The 25202-nt window shown below is 40.2% G+C and overlaps 1 protein-coding gene across 2 annotated transcripts in view; it reads left to right on the top strand.

The window, feature by feature from the left end:
• The window catches only part of cdkal1 (CDK5 regulatory subunit associated protein 1-like 1), a 581619-nt gene that overhangs the window by 10285 nt on the left and 546132 nt on the right, over positions 1–25202 (top strand). For both annotated transcript variants that reach the window (XM_060849921.1, XM_060849920.1), the window contains exon 3: positions 3772–3884. In XM_060849921.1, the coding sequence (XP_060705904.1) occupies positions 3772–3884 (113 nt within the window). The remainder of the gene's footprint in view (positions 1–3771; positions 3885–25202) is intronic.

Consider the following 25202-nt stretch of genomic DNA (forward strand, 5'->3'; position numbering starts at 1 on the left):
ATCTTAACAGCACACATGGATCTCATATGATTTCACCTTCTGTATCAGCCTGCTGTGAGAGACCTTGTTAAAGTCCATGTAACCAACATCCCTCTCCTTATCAATAACCATTGTTTTTTGAGAAAATGACAATCAAGCTTGTGAGAGATGACTCCACCACATCCGCCCCAACAAAGCCATGCTGCCTACCACCAATAAATCCATTTCCAAATGTAGGTAAATCCTGTCCCTAAGAATCTTCTCCAGTAATTTTCCTGCCAATTGTACAAGGCTCATTGGCCGTAATTGTGTCTTACTGTTTCCACAATATTTTGCATGCGGTGCTAATGTATTTCAAAGTTCAAACATCCAGAAGATTATTGGGAAATGTCAGAAGAGAAGATATCGTAAAATGGTCGAAGGCTTTGTATTTTAATTTTCAAAGCATTCAGAGTAAGGTACACAAAGTGATGCCACAGTTAAAGTAAATGGATGGGATCTCATGGCCATTGCGGTGATATGGTTGCACGCAGATCAGTTTTGAGAACTTAGTATTCAGGAATATTTGACATGGGAGAAGCAGGAGGCAAGGAAAAAGTGGTGAAATGAGGGCAGTGATAGAAGATGTAAGATCGGATGATGTAGAATTCATCTGGCTGTAGGTAAGTGTGGCAAGGGCAAGGGAAAGAAGATACTGTTTGGCAGTGGTGTCACTTTAAAAAGGTTATTTTGTTCTTGATTGCTTTTAATAGAGTTCATAAAGGCAGAGTTGCCAAAGAGTCGAGGAAGGTGCTAGTTCAACAATGGAAGGGAAGTAGCTGATTGTCCCAGTTCAGGTTTTTTTTAGTTTGTTTTTAGCTGTAGCAGTCACAAGACAAGAGAGTAGAGGGGAGTTGCAAGCTTCAGTAAAGAACTGCTCTGACTTTGTTCTGGATGTTGTTCCCTCCTGCGTATAAGAATCTGTGTTGAATTCATCTTTTCTCCCAAGGGGTTTTTGGGGTGTTAGTGTATTGGGACTGTTAGTAATAGTTACTGTATCGAGTCGGTTAAGTTATTCTAAGTTCTGCTTTCTTTGTTCGTGTTTCAACTGTAGTGTTTAAATAAATCCTATTTTGCTTAAAGCTAAGTGGTTTGATCAGCTGCATCACACCTGAAATATCCACCTCACATCTTTTAAAATAAGGTAAAGTTAGGGTCTAGGCTACTTTTTTTGAAATATTTTGAGGGTGTCTGGCCTGGGCAATAACAACTGGAATACGTAGTAATGTATAGGTCCATAAGCAGTAGCCACAATGTGCAAAAGGGCATAAATCAACAAATAATAAATACATGTAAAACTAATAGAGCAGTAATTATGGGTGACTTTGCTCTTCATGGTCATTGGGTCAGCTGAGTAGGAAGGGAAGCTTTGACAACAAATTCGTAGAGTGCATTAGCGGTAGTTTGCTAGAGCAATATGTCATGCAGCCAACAAGAGAACAGGCTTTCCTAGATCTAGTAATGGATAATGAGGTAGGTTTTCTAAATGACGTCTGAGTAAAAGATCTCCTAGAAAGTAGTGATCCTAACATAGAATTTATTACTCAGTGTGAGAACCATGGATTTGAAACAACTATGTTTAACTTAAATAAAGAAATTACAAAGAAATGAGGGTTGAGTTAGCTGAAGTGGACATTGTTGGAAAACCAGTAACAAGAAATGGCAGGCGTTAAAGGAGGTAATTCATGACTCTCTACAAAGATATATCCAGTAAGAAGGAAAGATTCTAAAGGCGATCAGCCAATCATGGCTAACCAAAGATGTTGAGACTATAAGAAAAAGCACACGAAACAAAAGTCATTGATAGCTCTGAAGATTGGGGTAAATTTGGAATCCAGCAAAGGAAGATGAAAAAGGTGATGGAGAGAAAAAAAAATACACTGAGGGTAGACTAGTGAGAAATTTTTTAAAAAAACTATATCTTCCTGGACTCTTTCGCACCTCTGCCTTTATGATGTCTCTTGAAAATAATCAAGGACAATGTAATATTTTTAAAGTGACATATAAAGAGGGGGAAGTGATCAAAGGCATCTTAGCAAAATAATCGGGGAGATAGTTATGAGGCACAAGGAAGTGGCAGAGGAGTTATGCATCAGTCTTTATTGTGGAAGATACTTCAAACATCCTATTCATACTAAATAATGTGGGGGAGGAATTAAGTATCATCTAGAATGAGTTTTCGACAAATATGCAAGGCCAAAGGCCCATGATGAGTCTTCTGGTCCTGATAGCTTGTATTCTGGATCCTAAAAGAAGTACGTACCGTGATAGTGGATGCACTGGTTTGAAGTTTCCAAAAATTGTTGGATTCTGGAGAAATGCTGGAGGATTAGAAAACTGCCAGTGTGACACCCCAATCAAAAAGGAAAGAAGGCAAAAAGCAGGTAACAATATGCCAAATGGCCTAAGATTTATTGTTTGAAAAAAAAGTTGAAATCAATTTTTAAGGAACTAATAACAAACATTTGAAAAATCATAATCTAATCAAGCAGAATCAGGCATGGCTTCATGAAAGGGAAGTCAAGTCTGACTAATGAATTAGTCTTTTTGAGGAAATGTCAACCAGATGGGCTAGAGGGGAACCAGTAGATGTGTTGTATTTGAACTTTGAGAAGCATTCAACAAAATACCTCCTAAAAGGTTAATTCATAAGATAAGAGCCCATGATTTGAAAGGTAGTATAATTCCATAAAATAGAGAATTGACTTCTGTGTATGAAACAGTGAATTGGGATAAGGGGGAGTCTTTTTCATGGAGGGGATCTATGACTGATGGGGTACCACAGGGGTCGGTGTTGGGACTGCAGTTGTTTACAACATATCTTGATGACTTGAGGAAGGAAGTGACTATATGCTAGCCATATTTGCAGACAGCATGGAACTAGGCAAACAGTTTACAGAGCGATTTACAGTTTTTGAGTGGGCAAGAAGTTGGCAAATGGAGAATAATGTGGGAAAATGTGAAGTTCATTTTGAAAGGGAGAACAAAGAAATAAAATATTATTTAAATAGTGAAAACCGGTGGAAAGTGCTTACACAAAGGGACTGGGGTTACTTATGCATGATGCCCAAAGTGATTACACAAGTGCAGAAATAATAAGGAAAGCTGTTGGAATATTGCTCCTTATTTCAAGAGGGTTAAAGTATAATAGTAGGCAAGTCTTACTGCAGCTGTACAAGATGCTGGTGAAACCATTTGGAGTGATGTGAGCAGTTTTGATCACTGAATTTAAGAAAAGGTACTTCGTTGGAGGCAGTTCATAGAAGGTTCACTACAATGATTCTTGGTTTGGAGGCAAAAGCAAAACAGGTTAGAACTCTACTAATGAGAGTTTAGAAAAATGAGAGGTGATCTCATCGAAACATATCAGATTCTAAAAGGGCTTGACAGGGTAAATGCTGATATTTTCCTTCATGGGAAAGCCTAGGACCAGACTGCAGAGTTTCAAAATAAAGGGATGCCAATTTAAAGCTGAGATCAGGACAAATTTCTTCTGAGATTTGAGAGTCTTTGAAACTCCTTGTCACAGAGAGCTATGTGTATATTTAAGGCTGAGATAAATTCTTGATCATTAAGGGCATCAAGGTTTATGAGGAAAAGGCTGGAATTTGGACATGAGCAATGTTGGATCAGCCATGATCTTGTTCAATTGATGGAGCAGGCTTGGGGGGAACCAAACAGTCTACTACTGTTCCTATTTTTTATGGTCTTAAATGTTGGTCTTTTTTTTCATTCTTTGTCTACTTGTTGCAGCGTTATCCCTGGTGCACAGAAGATCTGGGTGAAAACCTGGGGCTGTTCACATAACAGTTCAGATGGGGAATATATGGCAGGTCAACTGGCGGTTTATGGATATAAGATTACAGGTAATATGCGTTTTTAATATTTTGTACAATTTGTACACCAGGTATTTCACCAATAAAGATTAAACTTATTAAAATTTTTGGATGCTACGTTAATTTGTTTAAAGTGGCTTGAAAATGGGCAGCAAAACTGTTGATTCAAATATTTGTTTCTTACTGTAACAACTTCAACATCCTTGTAAAATCTTATGTTATCACAGAAATATAAGAATAAGTTGACTATTTTCTCACCGTTGTAATTGTTTCTAAACTGCTGTTAAACATCTGTTAATATTTAATTTGGTTCAATTGATTGTTTATGTAGAAACTTTAAAAATCTTGCGTGTTCCAGCTAACATTGATTTTGATATGATATAAAGCTGAGTTGTTTTTAGGCTGATCTTTGTCTGCTTAAGTACTCTGTTTGCAAATTGTTTTTCACACCTTGAATTCCTAAAGTTTTTTGTGAAAGCTTTATTTTCTTATTATGAATAATGGACTTTGACATTTTTTCCATAAAATAATACAAGTAAAGAAAAGGATTTATCTTTATCTTTTGAGTCTAATTAGGCATAATGTAACCTTGCATTTGTTGCAATATCTTTACACCCTGTTAGATGGATTAAAAATTGAAATGTTATCTTGAGGGCAAATTTTATCTGTTTAAGATAATTTTTGTTTGCTGCTTTCCACCTGTTAAGCTTAAAAACAGACCATTTGTATCACTTTAAAAAACCAAAGTTAATATCAAACTGATAACAGCAGTAGACAAATGTTTTGCGCTAAGTATTAGCATTGCAATGCAGTGTTGAAAGCTGTGTTATCTTCAGCTTTCTGAAGCTAGTTCTTACCAATTTGAACAAATTCAAGTATGTGATTTTGATTTCATAGCAATATTTGCCAAACAAAGGATACTTTATCAACTCTGTCACCTTGGTCTGCTATTTTCATGTATTTGTGAATTGCAGCACAATGTCCCTTCAGGATTAGGTTCAACCTCAAAGCAATTGCATTTAGCTTTTACTGCTGGTTTGCAGTGCAGAGTGACACCGACAGCATAGGTTCGGTTCTTGTACCTGCTGGGGTTACCATGAACATCCCATCTTCTCTATTGCCCCTTGCCTGAGGTTAAACTACCAGCAGTTGTCCAGGAGCATTATGGTCTTTCTGGTCAATGTTGACTTTTTTTAACTTTACATATTTATTGGTCTCTGGGTGAATTTATAGGATTCCAGAATTTCTAGTGTCATTTTAAGCATTGAGGAATTACTTTTCACTGTCAACATATACTTCTTGAATGAACATAAAGGTTGTTCTGCCAAAATGCACGTTTCATCAACGCAAATTCGCTATAATGCGATTGACGAATTGGGGACACTGTTTGTAAAGTGTCATACTTTTAAAATGTTTTGGTTGAAAGGCGATTACGTCGCCAACATTTGAATTGCTGTTTCTAAAACACAATTTTTCTATAATTCTTTGAAGAGGTGGCAAGTAGGTTAGACCAGGGAAACCCAGTGGATGTGGTCTATCTAGACTTTCAAAAGGCCTTTGATAAGGTGCCGCATGGGAGGCTGCTGAGCAAGGTCAGGGCCCATGGTGTTCGAGGTGAGCTGCTGGGATGGATTGAGGAGTGGCTGTCTGACAGAAGGCAGAGAGTTGGGATAAAAGGTTCTTTTTCGGAGTGGCAGCCGGTGACGAGCGGTGTCCCGCAGGGTTCAATGTTGGGGCCTCAGCTGTTCGCATTATATATTTATGATTTGGATGAAGGGACTGGGGGCATTCTAGCGAAGTTTGCAAATGATACGAAGTTAGGTGGACAGGCAGGTAGTACTGAGGAAGTGGGGAGGCTTCAGAAGGATCTAGACAGTTTGGGAGAGTGGTCCAGGAAATGGCTGATGGAATTCAACGTGAGCAAATGTGAGGTCTTGCACTTTGGCAAAAAGAATAAAAGCATAGACTACTTTCTAAATGGTGAGAAAATTAGTAAAGCCAAAGTACAAAGGGATCTGGGAGTGCTAGTCGAGGATTCTCTAAAGGTAAGCATGCAGGTTGAGTCCGTGATTAAGAAAGCGAATGCAATGTTGTCACTTATCTTAAGAGGGTTGGAATATAAAAGCAGAGATGTGCTGCTGAGACTTTATAAAGCTCTAGTTAGGCCCCATTTGGAGTACTGTGTCCAGTTTTGGTCCCCACACCTCAGGAAGGACATACTGGCACTGGAACATGTCCAGAGATTCACACTGATGATCCCTGGAATGGTAGGTCTAACATATGAGGAACGGCTGAGGATCCTGGGACTGTATTCATTGGAGTTTAGAAGATTAAGGGGAGACTTAATAGAGATGTACAAGATAATACATGGCTTGGAAAGGGTGGACGCTAGGAAATTGTTTCCATTAGGCGAGGAGACTAGGACCCGTGGACACAGCCTTAGAATTAGAGGGGGTCAATTCAGAACAGAAATGCGGAGACATTTCTTCAGCTAGAGTGTGGTGGGCCTGTGGAATTCATTGCCACGGAGTGCAGTGGAGGCCGGGACGCTAAATGTCTTCAAGGCAGAGATTGATAGATTCTTGATGTCACGAGGAATTAAGGGCTACGGGGAGAACTGATAAGTGGAGTTGAAATGCCCATCAGCCATGATTGAATGGCGGAGTGGACTCGATGGGCCGAATGGCCTTCCTTCCACTCCTATGTCTTATGGTCTTATAATGTGGGGTTGCACGAGAATGCAATGATCGCGTTATTGAAGAACTGATTGTATTTGAGTATTTGTACATTTTTGAGGTATGTAAACAATTGAAAATGAATACTGCATTTGCTGTATATTGAAATTTCTTCTGTAAGGGTTCCTTTGGGAGACAGGAATATTATTCTATTGAGAATCACAAAATGTGAACATCAGTTTAACAAATTATTGAAGTGAGCTGGATAGTTTTTGATTTTTTTTATATAGCAAACATGAGTAGGGCCAAATTATCACTGATGGTCGGTGTTAAACTGTTGTAGGAAATAACATGGATCCTTCCACAGTAGTTATTTGATAAGCTGTCATTCAACTTAAAATTCCACTCGTCCCACTGCAGCTCAAGTATTAGATGCTCTTACCATTTTTTGTTAAAATAGCCATAGCCATTAGCTCAAATACTATGTTATTTTTTGTAAATTATTGAAATAATAGTATTTGTTCCAAGACAAATTTAGTCAGAAGACTGTGTTTCTGCAGCTTAATCATAATTGCTCTACTCATTAAAAGAAACATGAAAATTGCTTTCATTTTAAGTTAACCAGACTGTTTAGATGTAATTATTCCTCATTTGAATAACCTGAATTATCTTTTTAACAAGAATCATTGCAGTTTGTTGAAGACCACTTTGAAGTTGTTGCCAGTGTTGACTGATGAAATCAAAATTCATGTTGTAACATTAGAAGTTGTATGTGTTGTTTTCTAGCTTTGTTTATTGATTACAATATGGAGGCAGGTCCTGTTTGCAAAGTTTTTGTGACAGGTGTGCACAGAGATTATTATCCAGACCATTGAATAGTTTTGTAAGATGCATGTAACAATTAAACAAACAATTGGAAAAAAATTAAGTTCGTTATTTAAATGAAAAAAAATCAGGCAAATGCAACATTGAATTTATGGCAGCTCTTTATATTTGTGCCGAATTCACTAAAAGCTTTCCATGTATTTGCATTTATCTCCAGTGTTACTGTAGCTGGAGTCCTTATTCATGATTTCATCTCCAGACTGACCCTTTTTAATGTCTGCCTCCCTTTTCTCGAGCATTTTGAGCCGTCACTATGTTTAGAACTAGCCATGTGCAACCTATTCTGCTTATCAGTCATGACTATCACTTTAGGATCATTCCTAAACAGCACTGAATATGCATCTTTCCAAACATTAACTTCAAATCTGCCCTTGACTTAACTTTTGTGCCATTTTTCCATACCCTCTGCTCTTTGTATTCTCCTAGATTGGGTCCTCTTTCTATCTATTTTTCACTTCACAATTAATGGCTGTCCTTTCATCCATCTAGTCCTATACAGTATCCTGAATTTATCTATTTATTTATTTACTTTTTTCTTTAAATCAATTTTCTTAAAGTGGTTTTAAACGACTTTCTGCATAATGTCTGTGCCCATCCCACGATTAGTTTCCTTGTGAACCTACTCCAAAAGTTGTTTTTTAATTCACTGGTGGGATATGAGCCTCACTGGCCAGGCTAGACTTTATTGCCTGCCCCTAATTGCCCTTGAAAAGGTGGTGATGAGCCGCCACCTTTAAATGCTGTAGTCCGTTTAAGGAACAAATTCTAGTATTTTGACCAAGCAATAGTGAATGGATGGTTATACATTTGCAAATCAGGATGGTAAGTAGCTTGGAGGGGAACTTGGAGCTGTTGGTGTTCCATTTATTTGCTACCCTTATCGTTCTAGCTTGATGAAATCATGGATGAGGAAGGTGCGTTCGAAGGATCATGGACAAATTCCTGCAGTGCAACTTACAGATAGTACACACTCTGTGTGAAATTTATTTTGGTATTTAAATGTAATTGATATTCAAATTGAGAGGAGGAATCAAAATATGTATCATAGAAATAATTCATAGAATGGCTGCATTACAGTCCATTGAACCCATGCCAGAACTCCGAAACAGCAATTCAGCTACTCCCACTTAACCATCCACTCCCTATACCTCTCCACTATTCTCCCCTTCATCTGCTTATCCAATTCTCATTTGAAAGGATGATTTGAATCTATTTTCATTACTTTTTTAGGGAAAGCACGAATTACTGATTGTGATTCAGTTCATAATCACTTAATTTCAAAAAAAATCTTCCTTGTATTGCTTTGGGTTCTTCTACCAATCACTTAAAGATCTGTGCCCCTGATTGCTGACCGTTCCAGTTCTGGAAACCAATTTCTCTTTATCCAGATCACTCAGGTTTTTGAAGACGCTCAGCAAATATGTTTTCTACTGTGTCCCACACTGTTGGAGAGAACTGCATTCACTCAAGTGCTCCACATTAAAGAAAATCTATCATGCGCGCTCTCCCCCTCTCTCTCTCGTTTGCTCGCACCGCGCTGTCTGCCTCTTGCACACGTGCTATGTGTCTCTCTTGGGCACGCACTCTGTCTTTCTTCTCTCTCACCCCTCGCCTCCCTTTTTCTGGCCACCCTCTTTCTCTTGCGCGCCCCCCCCCCAATTCTCTCGTGCCTCCCTTTCTCTTGACCCCTCCAAACCACCCGCCTCTGGGCTGAATGCCCTTGACCCCTGAAGTGTTCCCCGACAGGGAGGAAACATCCCTGTTTCATGAGCGTTGCGTGGTGTCCATTCAGTCATTCTCTGTTCAGTCTCGCTAATTTACCATGCCCTGGGCGTACTTGTCTACAATGTATGAGATAGACAGCATTGGCCGAGTCACGTAAGTATGTGCTACTTACATGGTGGATGGTGTCCCCACATGTAATGGTGGTATTCATGTTGATGCTCTGACATGTCTTGCAGTGGTTGCCACGACAGGGTTGCACAGTGTTGTTGTCTATGTTGTCCTGAAGGCTGGGCAGTTTGTTGCGAGCATTGGTCTGTTTAAAGTTTGACGGTTGTTTAAAGGTGAGAAGGGGAGGCTTAGGGGAGGTCTTGGCGAGGTGCTCATCCTCATTGATAATATGTTGCAGGCTGTGAAGAACAAGGTGTAGTTTCTCCGCTCCCAGTACGTTCTGGGTAATGAAAGGTCCCTATTGATTGCTTCCCGTGTCTCCTGAGGAGGTCATTACGTTTTCTCACTGTGGCACATTGGAACTGGTGGTTGATGAGTTGAGCATCGTACCCCGTTCTTATAAGGGCACTTTTGAGCACCCTAAGGGGTCTGCGTCCCTCCTCATCTGAACAGATCCTGTGTAGGCATAGGGTTGTCTTCGGTCCCCATGTCTGTTCCGTATGTCTGGATGAAGAACTGGTTGCTAAAGATGAAAACATTCCGTTTGAGGATGAAACGGATGAGTTGCTGGATGGTTGGAGATTGGCAGTTGGTGTTGAGTACTGAGACTGTTGTAGCAATGCCGTCATCGTGGGGGATGCTGATGTCGAGTGTTGAAATGTCCATTGTGACAAGGAATGTTCCCAGTTCAACTAGTCCGTAGGTTCTCTGTTTCTGTAAGAAATCTGTAATGTCACAACAGAAACTGAGGGTTCCCTGTATAATAGATTTCAAGATGCCCTCGACATAGACCGAGAAGTTCTCGCACAGGATCACATTGTCTGATACGATAGGACTCCAGGTGAGTTGGCTTTGTATGTCTTTGAAAGGCAATAGAAGTACCCTATGCGAGAAGTGTGTAGGGAACTCTGAAGGGCTGGATCAAAAGTCTTGATCAATGTGTTTAGTTCACGAGTGTGTTCTTTGGTCACATTAACTGGCAGTTGCCTGTAGTATTTTCTGATTGTTCAATTGTCAGTACACTTCATTGCAGTAGTCTATTCTGAATGATGGCTGCTCCTTTATCTGCTGGTTTGATGACAATGTTGCAATTGGTTTTGAGAGCGTGGATGGCATTGCGTTGTGATCGGGTGATGTTTTGCTCTACTGCGGCTGGCATTTACACATTTCCTGACGGTTTGAGCATGCATGTCAAGCCCGCAGCAGCCATCCGGAGTTGTCCAAAATGACTCCTTTGGTTGCTCCATAGAATTCTTCGAGTGGAAGGAATTAGACCACACTGGTTTGGTTAAACTTAATGCTTAGATTTCTTGCAGATACATTTAATTCATTGATAATATTGGTTTTGTAATTCTACCAGAGATACTGCCAGTTCATCAGACAGCCTCTTTAATGAGTATTACTTTTGTGGAACTTGGTTGTAATTGCATCCATAATGCAAGTAACAATTCACTAAGTCTTCAGTGTTTCTTTTCTATTTTTCATCACCCACTTCTAAAAGTGATATGTAGATTCTATATTGTTTCCATCATATGTTGTATTAGTATTGTTTGTCAAGGTTGGACTTGCAGGCATAGCAGTAAACGTTTGGGGGGGTGGGGGGGGGAGAAAGTCTTGCAAATAGTGCTTTTTAATAATTTCAGGATATTCCAAAGCACTTTAGCATCTAGTTAAGTACTTTTGAAGTGAGGCTACATTTGTAATCTAGTCTGGTCAAACTGGACCACCAGGTCAGAAATTTGACATGAGTATGTGTGTATTCTCACACACGTTCTTGCACCCACAAAAAAACTTAATCCAAGATTTATCCTGTAACCGTTATTCCACAATGTTAGTTATCAGTGTTGCAAACCAAATCTGGTTTACTAAAGATTAAATCTGAATACTAGATATTTAAAGAAAAATGGGTTACAAAAAATAAATTTATGTTTAATAGGAGAAATAAGTATTTTAGATGTGAATTCAAGAATTATTTTCATCAGTTCTGATTTGTCAAATTTAACATTTTAACTCAACAATCTTTATTTTCTATGTATTAAACAATCTGTTAATTTCTCACATTTTTATAAAAGTTATGGTTGAAAAAACTAGGCATAGTGACCCTCTTCAATGGGCATAATAATGATTAAGTGAAGAGACTTGAGATGCTCAGAATTAATTTTCTTTGTGATCACTAGATGGTGCTATCTAACAATTAGCATGTTACATATAACTTCATAAAGTACAATGTTAAAAATCATACAAAACCAGGTTATTCGAAAGCACTAGCTTTTGGAGCGATGCTCCTTCAGGTAGCTGTGACTTGAAGGAGCAGCACTGTGAAAGCTCGTGCTTCCAAATAAACCTGTTGGACTATTACCTGGTGTTGTGTGATTTTTAACTTTGTCCACCCCAGTCCAACACTGGCTCTTCCACATCATAACTTACAATTTATTATTGCAGTCATTAATTTAAAAGGCATCAGCTTCACTTTTAAAAAAAACTGGCAGAATTTTACTTAGAAAACCAAGGATTTTGCTCAGTGTAATTAAAGCAATTTATGAAACATTTGGCTTGATCAGGCTGTTTAACCAATAGGTGGCAATGTGTGACAAGGAATTATCACTGTTGAAAACAAAAAAAATCTGAAAATCACAATAGATCAGGTAGCATTAGTGGAGAGAGCAAGCTAACGTTTCCAGTCTAAATGACTCTACAATAGAGCTGGCATGAAGTGGGGAGGGGCAACATTTATGCAATAGTGTGGGCGTGGAGTGCTGCAAAAGAAAGGGTGCTGATAATGCAGATTAAGTGATCGCAATGCGAAAATGGGAAGACGAATTTCACATGCATCCAGATGCTAAACACTTTTTCTGCCACTTCTGTCACCATGCCTACTTATTCGAATGTGAATCCCACGCCCTCTTTGAAGACCCCATTCCTGAAGCCAACAAACTCCACCCTCCTGGACACCCCGTTCTGGCCTCCCACCCTTCCTTGACCTTTTCATCTCCAACTGCTGTTGTGACATCAACTGCCTGAATCTCTCCACCCCTCTCACTCCAACCTCTCTCCCTCACAATGCACAACCCCTTGCTCTCTCTGCTCAAACCCCAACCTCCCCATCAACCAGCTGACAAGGGAGGCATGGTGATAAATTGGCACACTAACCTCTACCTTGCCAAAGCCACACGCCAACTTGCTGACGCCTCCTACTACCGCCCCTGATCCCTCATCGTCAAACCATCATCTCCAAGATCATCCACAATCTCATCGCCTCAGGCGATCTTCCATCCACAACCTCTAAGCTTAGCGTTCCCCAACCCCACACCGCTCATTTCTATCTTCTCCTGAAAATTCATAAACCCAACTGCCTCAGTCAACTAATCATCTCTGCCTGCTCCTGCCCCATTGAACAACTCTCTTATCTCAACTCTGTCCTGTCCCATTTGGTCCAGAAACTCGCCACCTATGTTCAGGACACCACCTATGCCCTCCACCTTCTCCACGACTTTGGATACTCTGGTCTCCAACATCTCATCTTCACCATGGACATCCAATCATGTATCCCCCATGAGGAGGGCCTCAAGGCTCTCTGTTTCTTCTTCTCATGCAACCAGTCTCTTTCCACTGATGCCATCATCCACTTGGCAGAACTGGTCTTCGCCTTTAACAACTTGTCCTTTCAATCCTCCTGGTTTTACAAACCAGAGGGATGCCCACAGGCACCTGCATGGGTCAGAGCAATGCCTGCCTCTTCCAAGGGTACTTGGAACAGTTTCCTCTTCTACAGCTGTACCAACACTCCCCCAACCCATCCACCACTACATTGATGATTGTACTGGCGCTGCCTTGTTCTCCCACGAGGAGCTCAAACAGTCCAGCCACTTCACTCTGATCTCAAATTCACCTGGACCATCTCTAATACCTCCCTCCCCTTCCTGGACCCCTGCAGCAACTCCCACAGGTACCTTTTTATAACCCACCCCCCAGGAAAAATGGAATCTCATACCCCCAATTCTTCCGCATCCGCCATACCTGCTCCCAGAATAAGCAATTCCGCTCTAAAACATCCCAGATGGCCTCCTACTTCAAGGACAATATTTTCCTCCCCTGTGATCAACAATGCTGTCATCTGCCTCTCCTCCATTTCCTTCACCTCAGCCCTTAAACACCCCCCCACCCCGCCCCCCCAAAAACATCCACCACTAGGATAGAGTGCCTTGGTTCTCACATTCCACCCTACTAATCTCCAAGCCCAATGCATCATCTTCCACCACCTGCAGTCTAACCCCCTCCTCACCCCATCCACCTTTTGCCGGGACTGTTCCTTCAGTGACTCCCTCTTTTAGTCCACGCTCCACACTAACCCTTCCTCCACATCTGGAACCTTCCCCTGCGGCCACAGGAGTTGCAAAACTTGCCCCCACACCTCACCTGTCACGTTTGTCCAAAGTCCCAAAGAGTCATTCCAAGTCCAACAGAGATTCACTTGCATGTCCTTTAACCTGATTTGCTGCATTTGTTGCTCCCGATGTAGTCTTCTCAACATTCGAGAGACTGAGTGCAAACTCAGGAATCAGTTCAGGGAACATTTATATTCCGTACAGTCCGATCAACCCCACCTTCAGCTGCCAGTCATTTCAACTCCCGCTCCCACTCCCCCCGATAACATGTCTATTCTGGACTGCATCCATTGTCAAAATAAGGCCACATACAATTAGGAGGAAGAACATCTCATCTTCCGTCTTGGGAGCTTACAACCAAATGCCCTTAACAGAGAATTCACCAGCTTCCAAATCTCCCCAGTCTCAGCCCACCCTCTCTGCCCTTTACCTAACCCAACCTGTCCATTATTCTTCCCATCTTTCCGCTCCACTGGTCAATCACAGCCACTTCCGACCTGCATCCACCCATTGCCATTCCACCTGTCTTTTCCTCCAGCCCCAGCCCCCCAGTTATTTCTCTGTCTTCTTTCACTCCCCCTGTCCTAATGAATAGTTCCAACCTGAAACGTCAACTCCCTTTTTCTGATGCTGCTTGACCTGCTGTGCTTTTTCCAGCTCCACTCTTTATCTCCAAAGACACATCATTGTTTTGCCAATCTGTCAAACTGAAAAGAACAACAAATAGGCCCACTGGACTGGAGGAGGGGAGAAAGGATATTATGACTGAGAGTGCAACAAGTAAGGCTAAACCAAAGGGAAGAAATGGGAGTGAGTTTACAATTTTTAATATTGAACTCAATATTAATTCCAGTATGTTGTAAATGTCCTGAGGATGAGATGTTGATCCTCCAGTTTGGGTTGTAATTTGCTGGAGCATGCCGAGGACACCAAGTGGGCTTGTTAGCAGGATGTTACGGTGAAATGATCGGCTGCAGGAAGGTTGGAGTCATGCTTATCTAAGGACTAGAGGTGTTCTGTAAAGTAGTGATCCAGTCTGTGTTTCGTTTCTCCAGTGTAGAGCAGGTCACATTAGATGCAGCAAATGCAATAGATCAGATTGGAGGAGGTACAGGTGAAATGCTGCTTGACCTGGGAAGATTGTTTACACTGTTGAATAGTGAGCAGGGAAGAGGTGAATTGTCACTGATGTCTCTCATCTGCAGTTCTCCAATGTTTACCTTTTGAGACAAAGTCAACATGAATTTGCTACTGTGATGTATTTCATCCATTGTAACTGCGTATTTTTCATTTTTATTAGCTTCATTAGAATCACTGCACTCCTAATTACAGTTGAAATGTTAAACATTATTTGAACAATCATACTTACATTTTCGGTCAAAAGAGGTAAAAGTTAATTGTATGTTACAGAATTAGTAGTTCAAATGCACATGACATCAGGAAACAATAGATTATCAATAAGAATGAGTAAAGTAACATTGGCAGAATGTTAGAATTAATTTTAAGGTATTTAAAGTAGTATATAGATTATTTAGTTAGACTTGGAAAAGATGAACTTTGTTAATCTCACATCCTTTATGTTCACATTAATCAATATGGGAATGTATGCAGTCCTAAGATCATGAATGTATAGAATGTTAGCTATGGAATTGACCATATCGGGATAAAACTAAATGGTGCCTAGGCTTGTCCAATCAGAAGAAGTCCTATTTCTTTATAGCATTCAGCTGTAAACTGGAATATTAGCTTTTAAAAATTGAAAAAAAAAATTAGCCTTAATGGCAAGGCCAAGGAATAAATAAGTAATACATTTAGTGCTGTAGCAATGTGACACAACGTGGACAGCAATTTATTGCATCCAGATGCAACATTTTAGGTAGGTTCAAGAAGAGAAACAATTTTAGGTTATTTTGTACTTGTTAAGGCAATATTTATTAATGATGCAACATTTATTTTCTTGTCTAGATTTTATTTTGAAGGCTGCTTTGGAGTTTGAATTTAATGATTCATGCTCTTGCATTAAATTCATTTCATTTGAATGCCTGGTATAAATATGCTACAGGTCATTTTGATTGTATGGGAGATCCTAAAAGCATTAAGTCCAGAAGTTTCTTATAACATCATTCTACTTATTCTTTGTTTTGCTTCCAGCAGACTATACATGAAGATTGCTTAAAAGCATACAATTAGTTATATTCATCGGTTTTAATTGTGAAGACAATGGAAAATTAAAATTTACAGGATAAAAGATATGGTCGTATGTAAGTCTTAGTTTACACTGCTTACACTGGAATGTTTACTGAGTCAAAGAATGCACTATTTCTTTACAAAACCGATTCAAGAGTTTTAAATCACAGTCACAAATTTATTGTGATAGATCGATTTGAGTTTTATTGCATGATTTTGGGCAATTGGTTTAAGTATTGCTTTAAGTATTAGACTATTCAGTATTGTGTTAAAAGTAAGTGGCCTTTATTTTTATATTGCTTTACATATTTAATCCTTTTTTGTGCAAGTTCCATCACCTGGGTGTGGAAATTTAATAGTTGGCAAAACTAGTAAAGTCTGATGCACTGAACATGCACACCCAGCGTCCTGGTTGTATGAAGGGTGCTTGGTTTCATTGCCCATTTGGTAGTTGGTTTGACAGCAGAATATTTTTTCAAAATGTGCTTATGCCGTACAGTTAATTTTTTTCATTTTTATCTTTTTTTTACTGACAGTTCTGTTTGCAATTGATGGTTTAATGATTTTGCTTTAAATTCCTTTTTTTCTTCTAACTTGATATATTTACAATTTGATGTAAGGCTTCAAACACGTTACATTTTTGTTGGACTGAATGGTTTTCGAAATGGAATAGGATAGATGAATAGCTTTAATAAAAAGAAAATGCTGTTGATGCTTAGTTCTAAGTTAAAGTAGAAAGTTCTGGAGAAACTGCAGGTCCAACGACGTATGTGGAGAGATGCTGCTCAAAGGGTGCTAGCAGTGCATGAATTTCTAATCAATACAATACAATTGGTCAATGAAGTGCAAAATATATTTGAGAGTTTGAGAATAAATCCTTGTCTCAAGTTATGAAGATTCATAGTGCAGTAGTCCAACTTACTTCGCAAATTTAAAATAAGGTATAATTTTGCATTTGTTTTGAATTGTGCTTGCCAAGTTTTAAAATAAAAGTACACCCTGCTTATGAAAACTAGAATTGAACATAAGGGATCTCTGATAGATAATAGAATTTGGAAGATTTTTCAAAAGTGCTCTTGACCCTTATCTTGAATTTTGGAAATTTTTTTTCTCGTTTCCCACATAGTTATTGGCTATGCTAGTGTTTTGCGACTCCATCTTTCTTCATTAACATCTAATTTTACTACTGTGCTCCTCCCGTTGACGCACCTAGCTGTTTCCGGAAACATTGGATTGCCACTTTCGATCAGTCAGTTCGCTTTAGCCTAAAGATCATACTCCAGCCATTGGTCCTGACACAATGCTGACAGGGAAGACATCAATAACTGCACAGGCACAGTTTATCCAGCTAAAGAACATGACTAAAAAAGGCATTCAGCACTTACCTTTGTAATTCTCAGAGTAGCTATCATTGCGGTCTACCATTGACTTAAATTTCTTTGGACTCTGGTGTTCTAAATGTATACTCAGTAACTAGTTACTGTTATGTCAAACATACATCCCACTTAACATTATAGTATTAAGCTTATTTTACGTCTCTATTTTCAGCATTAAACATCTTTGTTTCTGTCTCCCGAAACAAAAGATTTTAAAAAAATTTTGAGTCCAATTTCCTGACAGGCATGGTTTCCCAGCAGCAAGGCATTTAGCTTACTGAAGTGGAAATCTGGCAGAATGAGGCTATGAAGCCCTCTTATATTTTTAAAAACCATAAAATTGCCTTACATTGTAACCTAGGTGATAGTCTTGATTGAATGTCAGAAAAGAAAAAGGCAGATGAATAACTGCTGAAAATTTCTATTAGGACATAGAAAGCGTAACCCTGGGCAAGCAGTCAACAGTCTTTTTTTTTTGTTAGTGACTGTTCTTTATCTGAGAAGCTTAAGCATTTTGGTATCTGTAATCACCAAATAAAATTGAACATCCAGTGAAACAGTTTTAAAAAATAATCTTTTCTGGAAATGCTTTGTTGCCATCTTGATTTCTGATCCGGAGCCTTACAGGGAGCAAGATTTAGGATTTATTAATATACAGATCGACAAAACTTAGAGGAATAGTTACCCACAAAATAGGAAGCTAGTAGATTAGACTTCCACTTCATGATTTTGAATGGCACTTTGCTTTTGCTTTGAAAGTTGTTCAAGGAAAGATATAGCGACTATATACCGAACTTGTACAGCTATAGTTGACAAGAGATGCAACTGAAAAGAGAACTGAGATTATCAAGTAATACTGAAAGTATCTTTTATGTCCTATACCACATTCTAAAGTTAAACAAACCTATGAATATAAACTATGGCATGATTAGAAATGGCTGTACCATAGTAAAGAGGAATTTTGCACAGATTTGGACATGCTGTCCTGGGGGAAAGGAACTAAGGAAATGTTTAAAATAGAAAATATGTCATTTCATAATTTTCTTAGATTGTTCCCTTAACTCATGAGCAGAAGAGCTGGAAATCTGATGTGCCATTTCACCCGTAGAAGCTCAATTGCATGTAATGTAACTTTTATTTTTCTATATCCATTGTAGGTAGATAAATAAAGAAAATAATGCCATTTCTGAAGAATCTCTATGAAATCTGTGTCTCATTCCTTTGTAGGAAATTGAGTTCATTGCTACTTCTCCAGCTTTTGACTTCCCCTTTACTGCCTAATCCTATTCCCTTCGCCGACTCTCTACTGACATCAACACTAAAGACCACAGTTTTTGGGTGGGAGGGAAAAGATTTAAAAGGGACCTCAGGGGCAACCTTTTTACTTATAGGATAGTGTATGTATGAAATCAGAAAAAGTAATGAAGGCCAGTACGATTACAACATTTAAAAGGCATCTGGATGTGCTAATGAATACAAAGGGTTCAGAGTGATCTGGACCAAATGCTGGCAAATGGGACTAGATTTATTTAGGATATGGATCTGCACGGACAAGTTGGACTGACTGGTCTGTTTCTGTTCTGTATATTTCTATGATTCGGCCTCATGCAATGGTAAATGAATTTAGAGAGATCTGTTGGGTTTTGTTTTTAGGGAAGGTAGTGATGTAGTGGTAGTGTCACTAGATTAGTAATCCAGAGATGAGACCTTAAGGCTCTGAGCAGCAAAAACAGAAATTGCTGGAAAAACTCAGCAGATCTGGCAGCTATTGTGGAGAGAAATCGGTGTTAACATTTTGGGACTAGTGACCATTCTTCAGAACAGATGGTAGATAGGAATAAGTTGGTATTTGCAAACTGTGGTGGGAGCCAGGAGAGTACGGTGGGCGGCACAGTGGTTAGCACTGCTGCCTCACAGGCGCCAGAGATCCGGGTTCAATTCCCGACTCAGGCGACAGACTGTGTGGAGTTTGCACATTCTCCCCGTGTCTGCGTGAGTTTCCTCCGGGTACTCCGATTTCCTCCCACAGTCCAAAGATGTGCAAGTCAGGTGAATTGGCCATGCTAAATTGCCCGTAGTGTTAGATAAGGGGTAAATTTAGGGGTATGGGTGGGTTGCACTTCGGCGGGTCGGTGTGGGCTTGTTGGGCCGAAGGGCCTGTTTCCACACTGTAAGTAATCTAATCTAATATAGTAAACAATAGGTGGAGGTGGAGCCCAAGTAGAGAGGAACACATTTGGATAGACAAAAGAGTGGGTAAAGATCCATCTGAGGGAAAGAATAGCAGCTAATGGGGGCTTTGGTAGTTGACAGTGGGTTGCATGTGGTTGCAGCCCATGTGATGTCAAAGTCTGATGTGGAGATTGGGGTAAGGACATGGGAGAAGGTGCCTCAAGCCCTAAAATTGTTGAATTTGATATTGCGTCTGGAAGACTGCTGAGTTTCCCAAAGGAAAATGAAGTGCTGTTATTCCAGCTTGCATCAACTTTAACTGGAGCTCTGTGGCAAGCCTGAAGCAGATGTTGGCTAGAGACCATGGAGGTGTGTTGATGTGGCAGGCAACTGGAAGCTCAGGATCTTTTTTCCGGACAGAATGTAAGTGTTCTGTAATGCGGTCACTCAGTCTATGGTTTGTTTCCCCAATGTAGAGGAGACCATTTTGTGCACAGTGAATACAGTGGACTAGATTGAGTGACGCAGAGGTAAGGTGTGTTTGGGGCCTTGGATGTTGACGAGGGAGGAAGTAAACGAGCAGGGGTTACACCTTCTGGAGTTGCAAGGGAAGGAACTGTGAGGCTGTGGGGATGTGTTGAGAGTGAAGGAGGAATGGACCAAAGTGGTCCAGAGGGAACGGTTCTTGTGGAAGTCTGACAATGGAGAGGAGGAGACTGTGTCAAGTGGTGGCATCCTGCTAGAGATAGCAGAAAAGGTGCGTAATAGTCCTTTGGAAGTGGATGCTGGTAGGATGGTAGGTGATGAGGAAGTGTACCCAATCGCTATAGTGGGAGGGAAGCAAAGGGGTGATCGCCGAAGTGTGGATGATGAGTTGGACCAGGCTGAGGGCCCTGTCAACCACAGTGCTGAGAAGTCCTCTTGAGGAAGCAGGTGGACATTTCAGAAGCCCCGTTGTTGAAGTTGGTATCATCAGAACAGATGCGACAAAGACAGAACTAGGAGATTGGACTAGAATATTTACGGGAAGCAGAGTGTGAGGATGTATACTCAAGGTAACTGTGGGAATTGGTGGGTTTGTAGTAAATATTGGTCGCCAGCCTATCCCCAGAAACAGAAACAGATGTTGAGGAAAGGAAGAGAGAGGACTTACAGATGGACCAGGTGAAGGTGAGAGCAGGCTGGAAATTGGACGTGAAATAGATAAACTTGTCCAATTCTGAATGAGAGAGGGAATCAGTACAAATTATATCATCGATATGCTGGAGAAAGAGTTGTAGGTGGGGTCAGAATAGGATTGGAGGTTGTGAGGAGTGCAGATGCTGGCAAATCAAAGTCAATTAAGTGTAGAGCTGGAAAAAGCACAGCAGGGCAAGCAGCATGAGAGGAGCAGGACCTTTGACATTTCGGGTCAGGACCCTTTATCTGTCCTGATGAAGGATCTTGACCCGAAACGTTGACTCTTGCTCCTCTGATGCTGCCTGACCTGTTGTGCTTTTTCCAGCTCCACACTTAATTGACTTCGAATAGAATTGGAGCAAAGAATGTTCCACATACGCAACAAAGAGACAGGCATAACTGAGCTTATGTTGTGATGCATGGCCACACCATGCATCGCGACATCACCATGACTTGAAGAAAATGGGGAGAGTCAAAAGAGAAGTTGTTCAGAGTGAGGACAAGCTCAGTCAAGTGGAAGATGGTAGTAGTGGAATGATTCAGGCCTTTTGTCCACAAAGAAGTGGAGAGCTCTCAGACCATCCAAATGGGGAATGGATATATAAAGGGCTTGTTCATCCATGGTAAAGGGGAGGCAGCTGGAGCCTGTGAACTGGAAATTCTAAAACTGATGAAAAGCATCAGAGGAATCATGGATGTAAGTGGGAAGGGACTGGACAAGGGGAGAAAAAAAATCAAGTTGAGGTAGGAAGAGAGGAGTTCATGGGCAGGAGCATGCAGAAACTGAGTCTGCCTATGCAGTCTGTTTGTGAATTTGGAAGAGTGGTAGAAGTGGGCTGTGCAGGTTGGGAGACTGAGCTTGGAGGCAGTGATGGGGAGATTAAATAAAATGAGATTGTTGACTTGTGGATACAATGGCTTGATGTTTCATGGTCCGGAGAGTGGAGGATATCTCTGAGAGCTGGTGCTCAGCCTGTGCAATATAGAGGTTTAATTTCAAAGTCAGGGTTGAATTAAAGAGCACAGATTGCAGTCAGTCAGAGGGAGATGAGTTGAAATGGGTATGGGGGAAGAGAAATTGAGATGACCAATGTCAGGTCAATAGTTCTTGTTGAACAAGTTGACTGCATATGAAAGGCAAGAGGGAGGTCTTCAGGTTGACATAGTGTTGGAGATGGGTGAAGTGGATTGGGACAGGGAGAACTACTGTCCACTGAAATGGGCACAGAGGCAAAGGAGATGGAGTAAGAGTTCAACATCATGTCTTGCCCAAAATTCATTAAGGTGGGGATGCAATGGGATAAAACTGAGACCTTTGCTGAGTACAGAACATTTAGCATCAGAATGTAGAAGGGCACAAGGGATAATAAATGTCAGGAGGTGGGCTTGGGAGAGTGGGTAGAGTCAAAGGAAGGAAGAATCTAGAGGTGTGTGGTTATGAATTGTTACATCTATAATCCTTAATGCCTGATGGGAGAAGAAAATATTTCTTAGAATGTCGAATGAGCTAGACGATGAAGCTGAACAGGGGGCATGGGCGCTCTGAGCCAGAATGAGGCAGTTCTGTAGAGAAGGTTCCAGGTGTGCATATGGCAACCTATGGAACTGAGTGTGGATCTCCAAATGTGATGAGAACAGGTGTCTAAAGAATGTTGACCATCATGGAGAAATCTGTGATCATGGGTGGATTTAAAAAAAATGAAGGATAAAACATGAGTTGAAATCCACATGGGGTGAGTCTGAAACGAGGCAGTCGCTGAGGTTCTGAGGACATGAATTCAAGTCCTATCATACCGGCTGGTAGAATTTAAATTCAAATTTTAAAAAAAATCTGGATTTGAAAATTGGTCTCAGTAATGACGATCACAAAACCCTCATTGATTGATTTAATGGCCTAACTAGTTCACTAATGTCCTTTTGGTGAAGAAAATTTATTGTCCTTAACCCAAATCTGCTGAGACATTGTCGACTAGTAACTGCCTTCTGAAATGGCCATCCGTACCACTATCTCAAACACCAGCTTTTGTGGTCTGTCACCTGCAGTACTTCTGGTTTTCTCTGTTTTAGCTCTGTATGAACCTTTGGTTGTGTTACTTTTCGTTACGCTTTGTCTACTTTGGATATCTTCAATTCTGTGTTTGGTGTCCACTTGGAAAATAACCCATCAAAGTGATTATTACAAGCCAAGGTAAAGTCTTTTATATTAAAATGTTCATGCATTTAATATATTTTACCGTTGATGAGCTGGCAAATACCTAGTTATGATGTTATGGGTTATGGCGATACAACCTGTCCTACTTTGTTAATACAGTTTCTTCCAGTTCTTCATTCACACTAGTTTCTTGGACCTCTGCTTTTTTCTGGGAAATGTCTTGTCTTCCTGCTTGAGGACACATATGAAGTAATTGTCTTCTCTGCCATTTTCCCATGATAACTTATTAGAATTCTTGGAGGAATTAAGAACAATGTAGGTAAAATGTAACTTTTTAAATGAGAAATACTTTGATTTCCAAAGGTATTCAATATGGCACCACATTAGAGATTTACTCACAGAATAAGCTCATTGTATAGGGGGTAGCAAATGAGTATGGACAGAGGATTGGTTAGCTAACAGGAAATAAAGTGGGAAGTTTACTTAGCTTACTGTCACTGTTAGGGTGTGATTGGAGTCAGCTATCCACATTCTAATGGATGATATAGATTAACATACTGAATGCACAACAGCTACATTTACTGATAATTTACAAAATAGCAGAAAATTATGAAGAAGACGTGAGGATATGAAGGGATATAGCTCAGTTAATTGAATGTGGAGAAAATATGGCGAATGGGATAGAATGTGGGAAAATGAGAATAACAGAACTGTTGCAGTGAAGAATGAAATTTGGCCCAAGGTGTCTGTGCTAGTTCTCCGAATGAACAACTCACTTAGTGTTATTCTGCTGCTTCTCCCCATAATTCTGCGCACTCTTCCTCTTCAAATAACTATCCAATGTCCTCTTGTGTGTCTCGATTGAATTTGCCTCTACCACATTCTCAGTAAATTCCAGACATTAACCACTTAGTACATCATGTTTATCCTCATAGGTTTGCTTCAACGAACTTGTCAACTTTGGCAAGAAGAATAGAAAAGTAGTATATTATTTGAATGGGGAGAGATTGCAGAACTCTACAGAGGAATCCGTCAAGAAGCCAATGATCTACTCCAGTACCTTGGTTAACAAAAATGGTGGATTGTTGGTGATTATCACAAGGACATTAAATATAAAAGCTGGGAAGCTATGCAATAAGGGTGTAAAGTTTTGATGAAACAAAATTTGGACTACTGTGAATAGCTTTTGTCTAAGGAAGGAAAAAAAATGTTTTAGAAGTTCAGAGAGTGTTCAATTGATATGGTTCTTAGGCTTGAAGGGTTTATCGTTTGATGGGTTTGATTAGATTACTTAGTGTGGAAACAGGCCCTTTGGCCCTACAAGTCCACACTGACCCGCCAAAGCGCAACCCACTCATACCCCTACATTTACCCCTTACCTAACACTACGGGCAATTTAGCATGGCCAATTCTCCTGACCCGTGGTGAATAGTTACCTAACACTACGGGTTGGGATGACATGGAAGGTAAATGAGCCCCAGGAGCAGGGGTTGAGACCTACGGCGGTGGGTTGGGGTAAAACTTCAGAGATTTTTAAGTGCATAGCTCCTAACTTTTCGCCAAGTTATTGTGGGCATGATTCAGGCCTCAGAGACCAGGCCAGGACTATTATTAAATACAAGAGTAAGGGGACCATGCAGTTTTCAACATCCAGTTGAATGTCCACGGCCGCCATTACTGTCTAGTAGTTCTGCTCAAAACTTGAATTCACAACTTCACTGAAGGTCATGACCCTTAGTTTAGGAAGCCTTCAATATTCCTGGTTTTCTGAAACAGCATATCAACTAACTCATTAAACGTTATCTCTTGAGTCAGAGGTGTCACCACAAATCCAGTATTTGTTGCTTATCCCCAGTTGCCCTAGGTCTGAGTGCTGGATTTATGCAAGTACACCTGTATTAGCCAAATTAATGTGGCTTAAAGTTAACAAATCCCTGGGACCTACACCTTAGAGTATTGAACGAGGTTGCGTTAGAGAAAATAGATGCATTGGTGGCCATCTTTCAAAATTCAGTAAATTTCTGGAATACTGGGATTATGCAAACATAAATACTAATACTATCGAATGGGAGGAGGAGTTAAGCGTCATCACTATTGCTAAATAAATAATAATTAGATAGACTAATGTGGCTAAAAGCAAATAAGTGACCGGTCCTGATGGCTTGCATCCTCTGATCCTAAATGAGATAGTGGATGCATTGGTTGTAATTTGCCAAAAATTGTTGGATTCTGGAGAAGTACCGGAGGATTGGAAAACTGCTAACGTGACGCCCCTATTCAAAAAGAAAGGGAGGCAAAAAGCAGACTGATTAGTCTAACATCTAATTTTTGAAAAGGTTTTGAAATCATAAGGAAATAATAGCAGAACATTTGGAAAATTATATTCTAATCAAGCTGAGTCACCATCCTGCATGAAAGGGAAATTGTGTCTGACTAATTAGAGG

Source organism: Hemiscyllium ocellatum, chromosome 34 (genome assembly GCF_020745735.1).
Source record: "Hemiscyllium ocellatum isolate sHemOce1 chromosome 34, sHemOce1.pat.X.cur, whole genome shotgun sequence".
NCBI lineage: Eukaryota > Metazoa > Chordata > Chondrichthyes > Orectolobiformes > Hemiscylliidae > Hemiscyllium > Hemiscyllium ocellatum.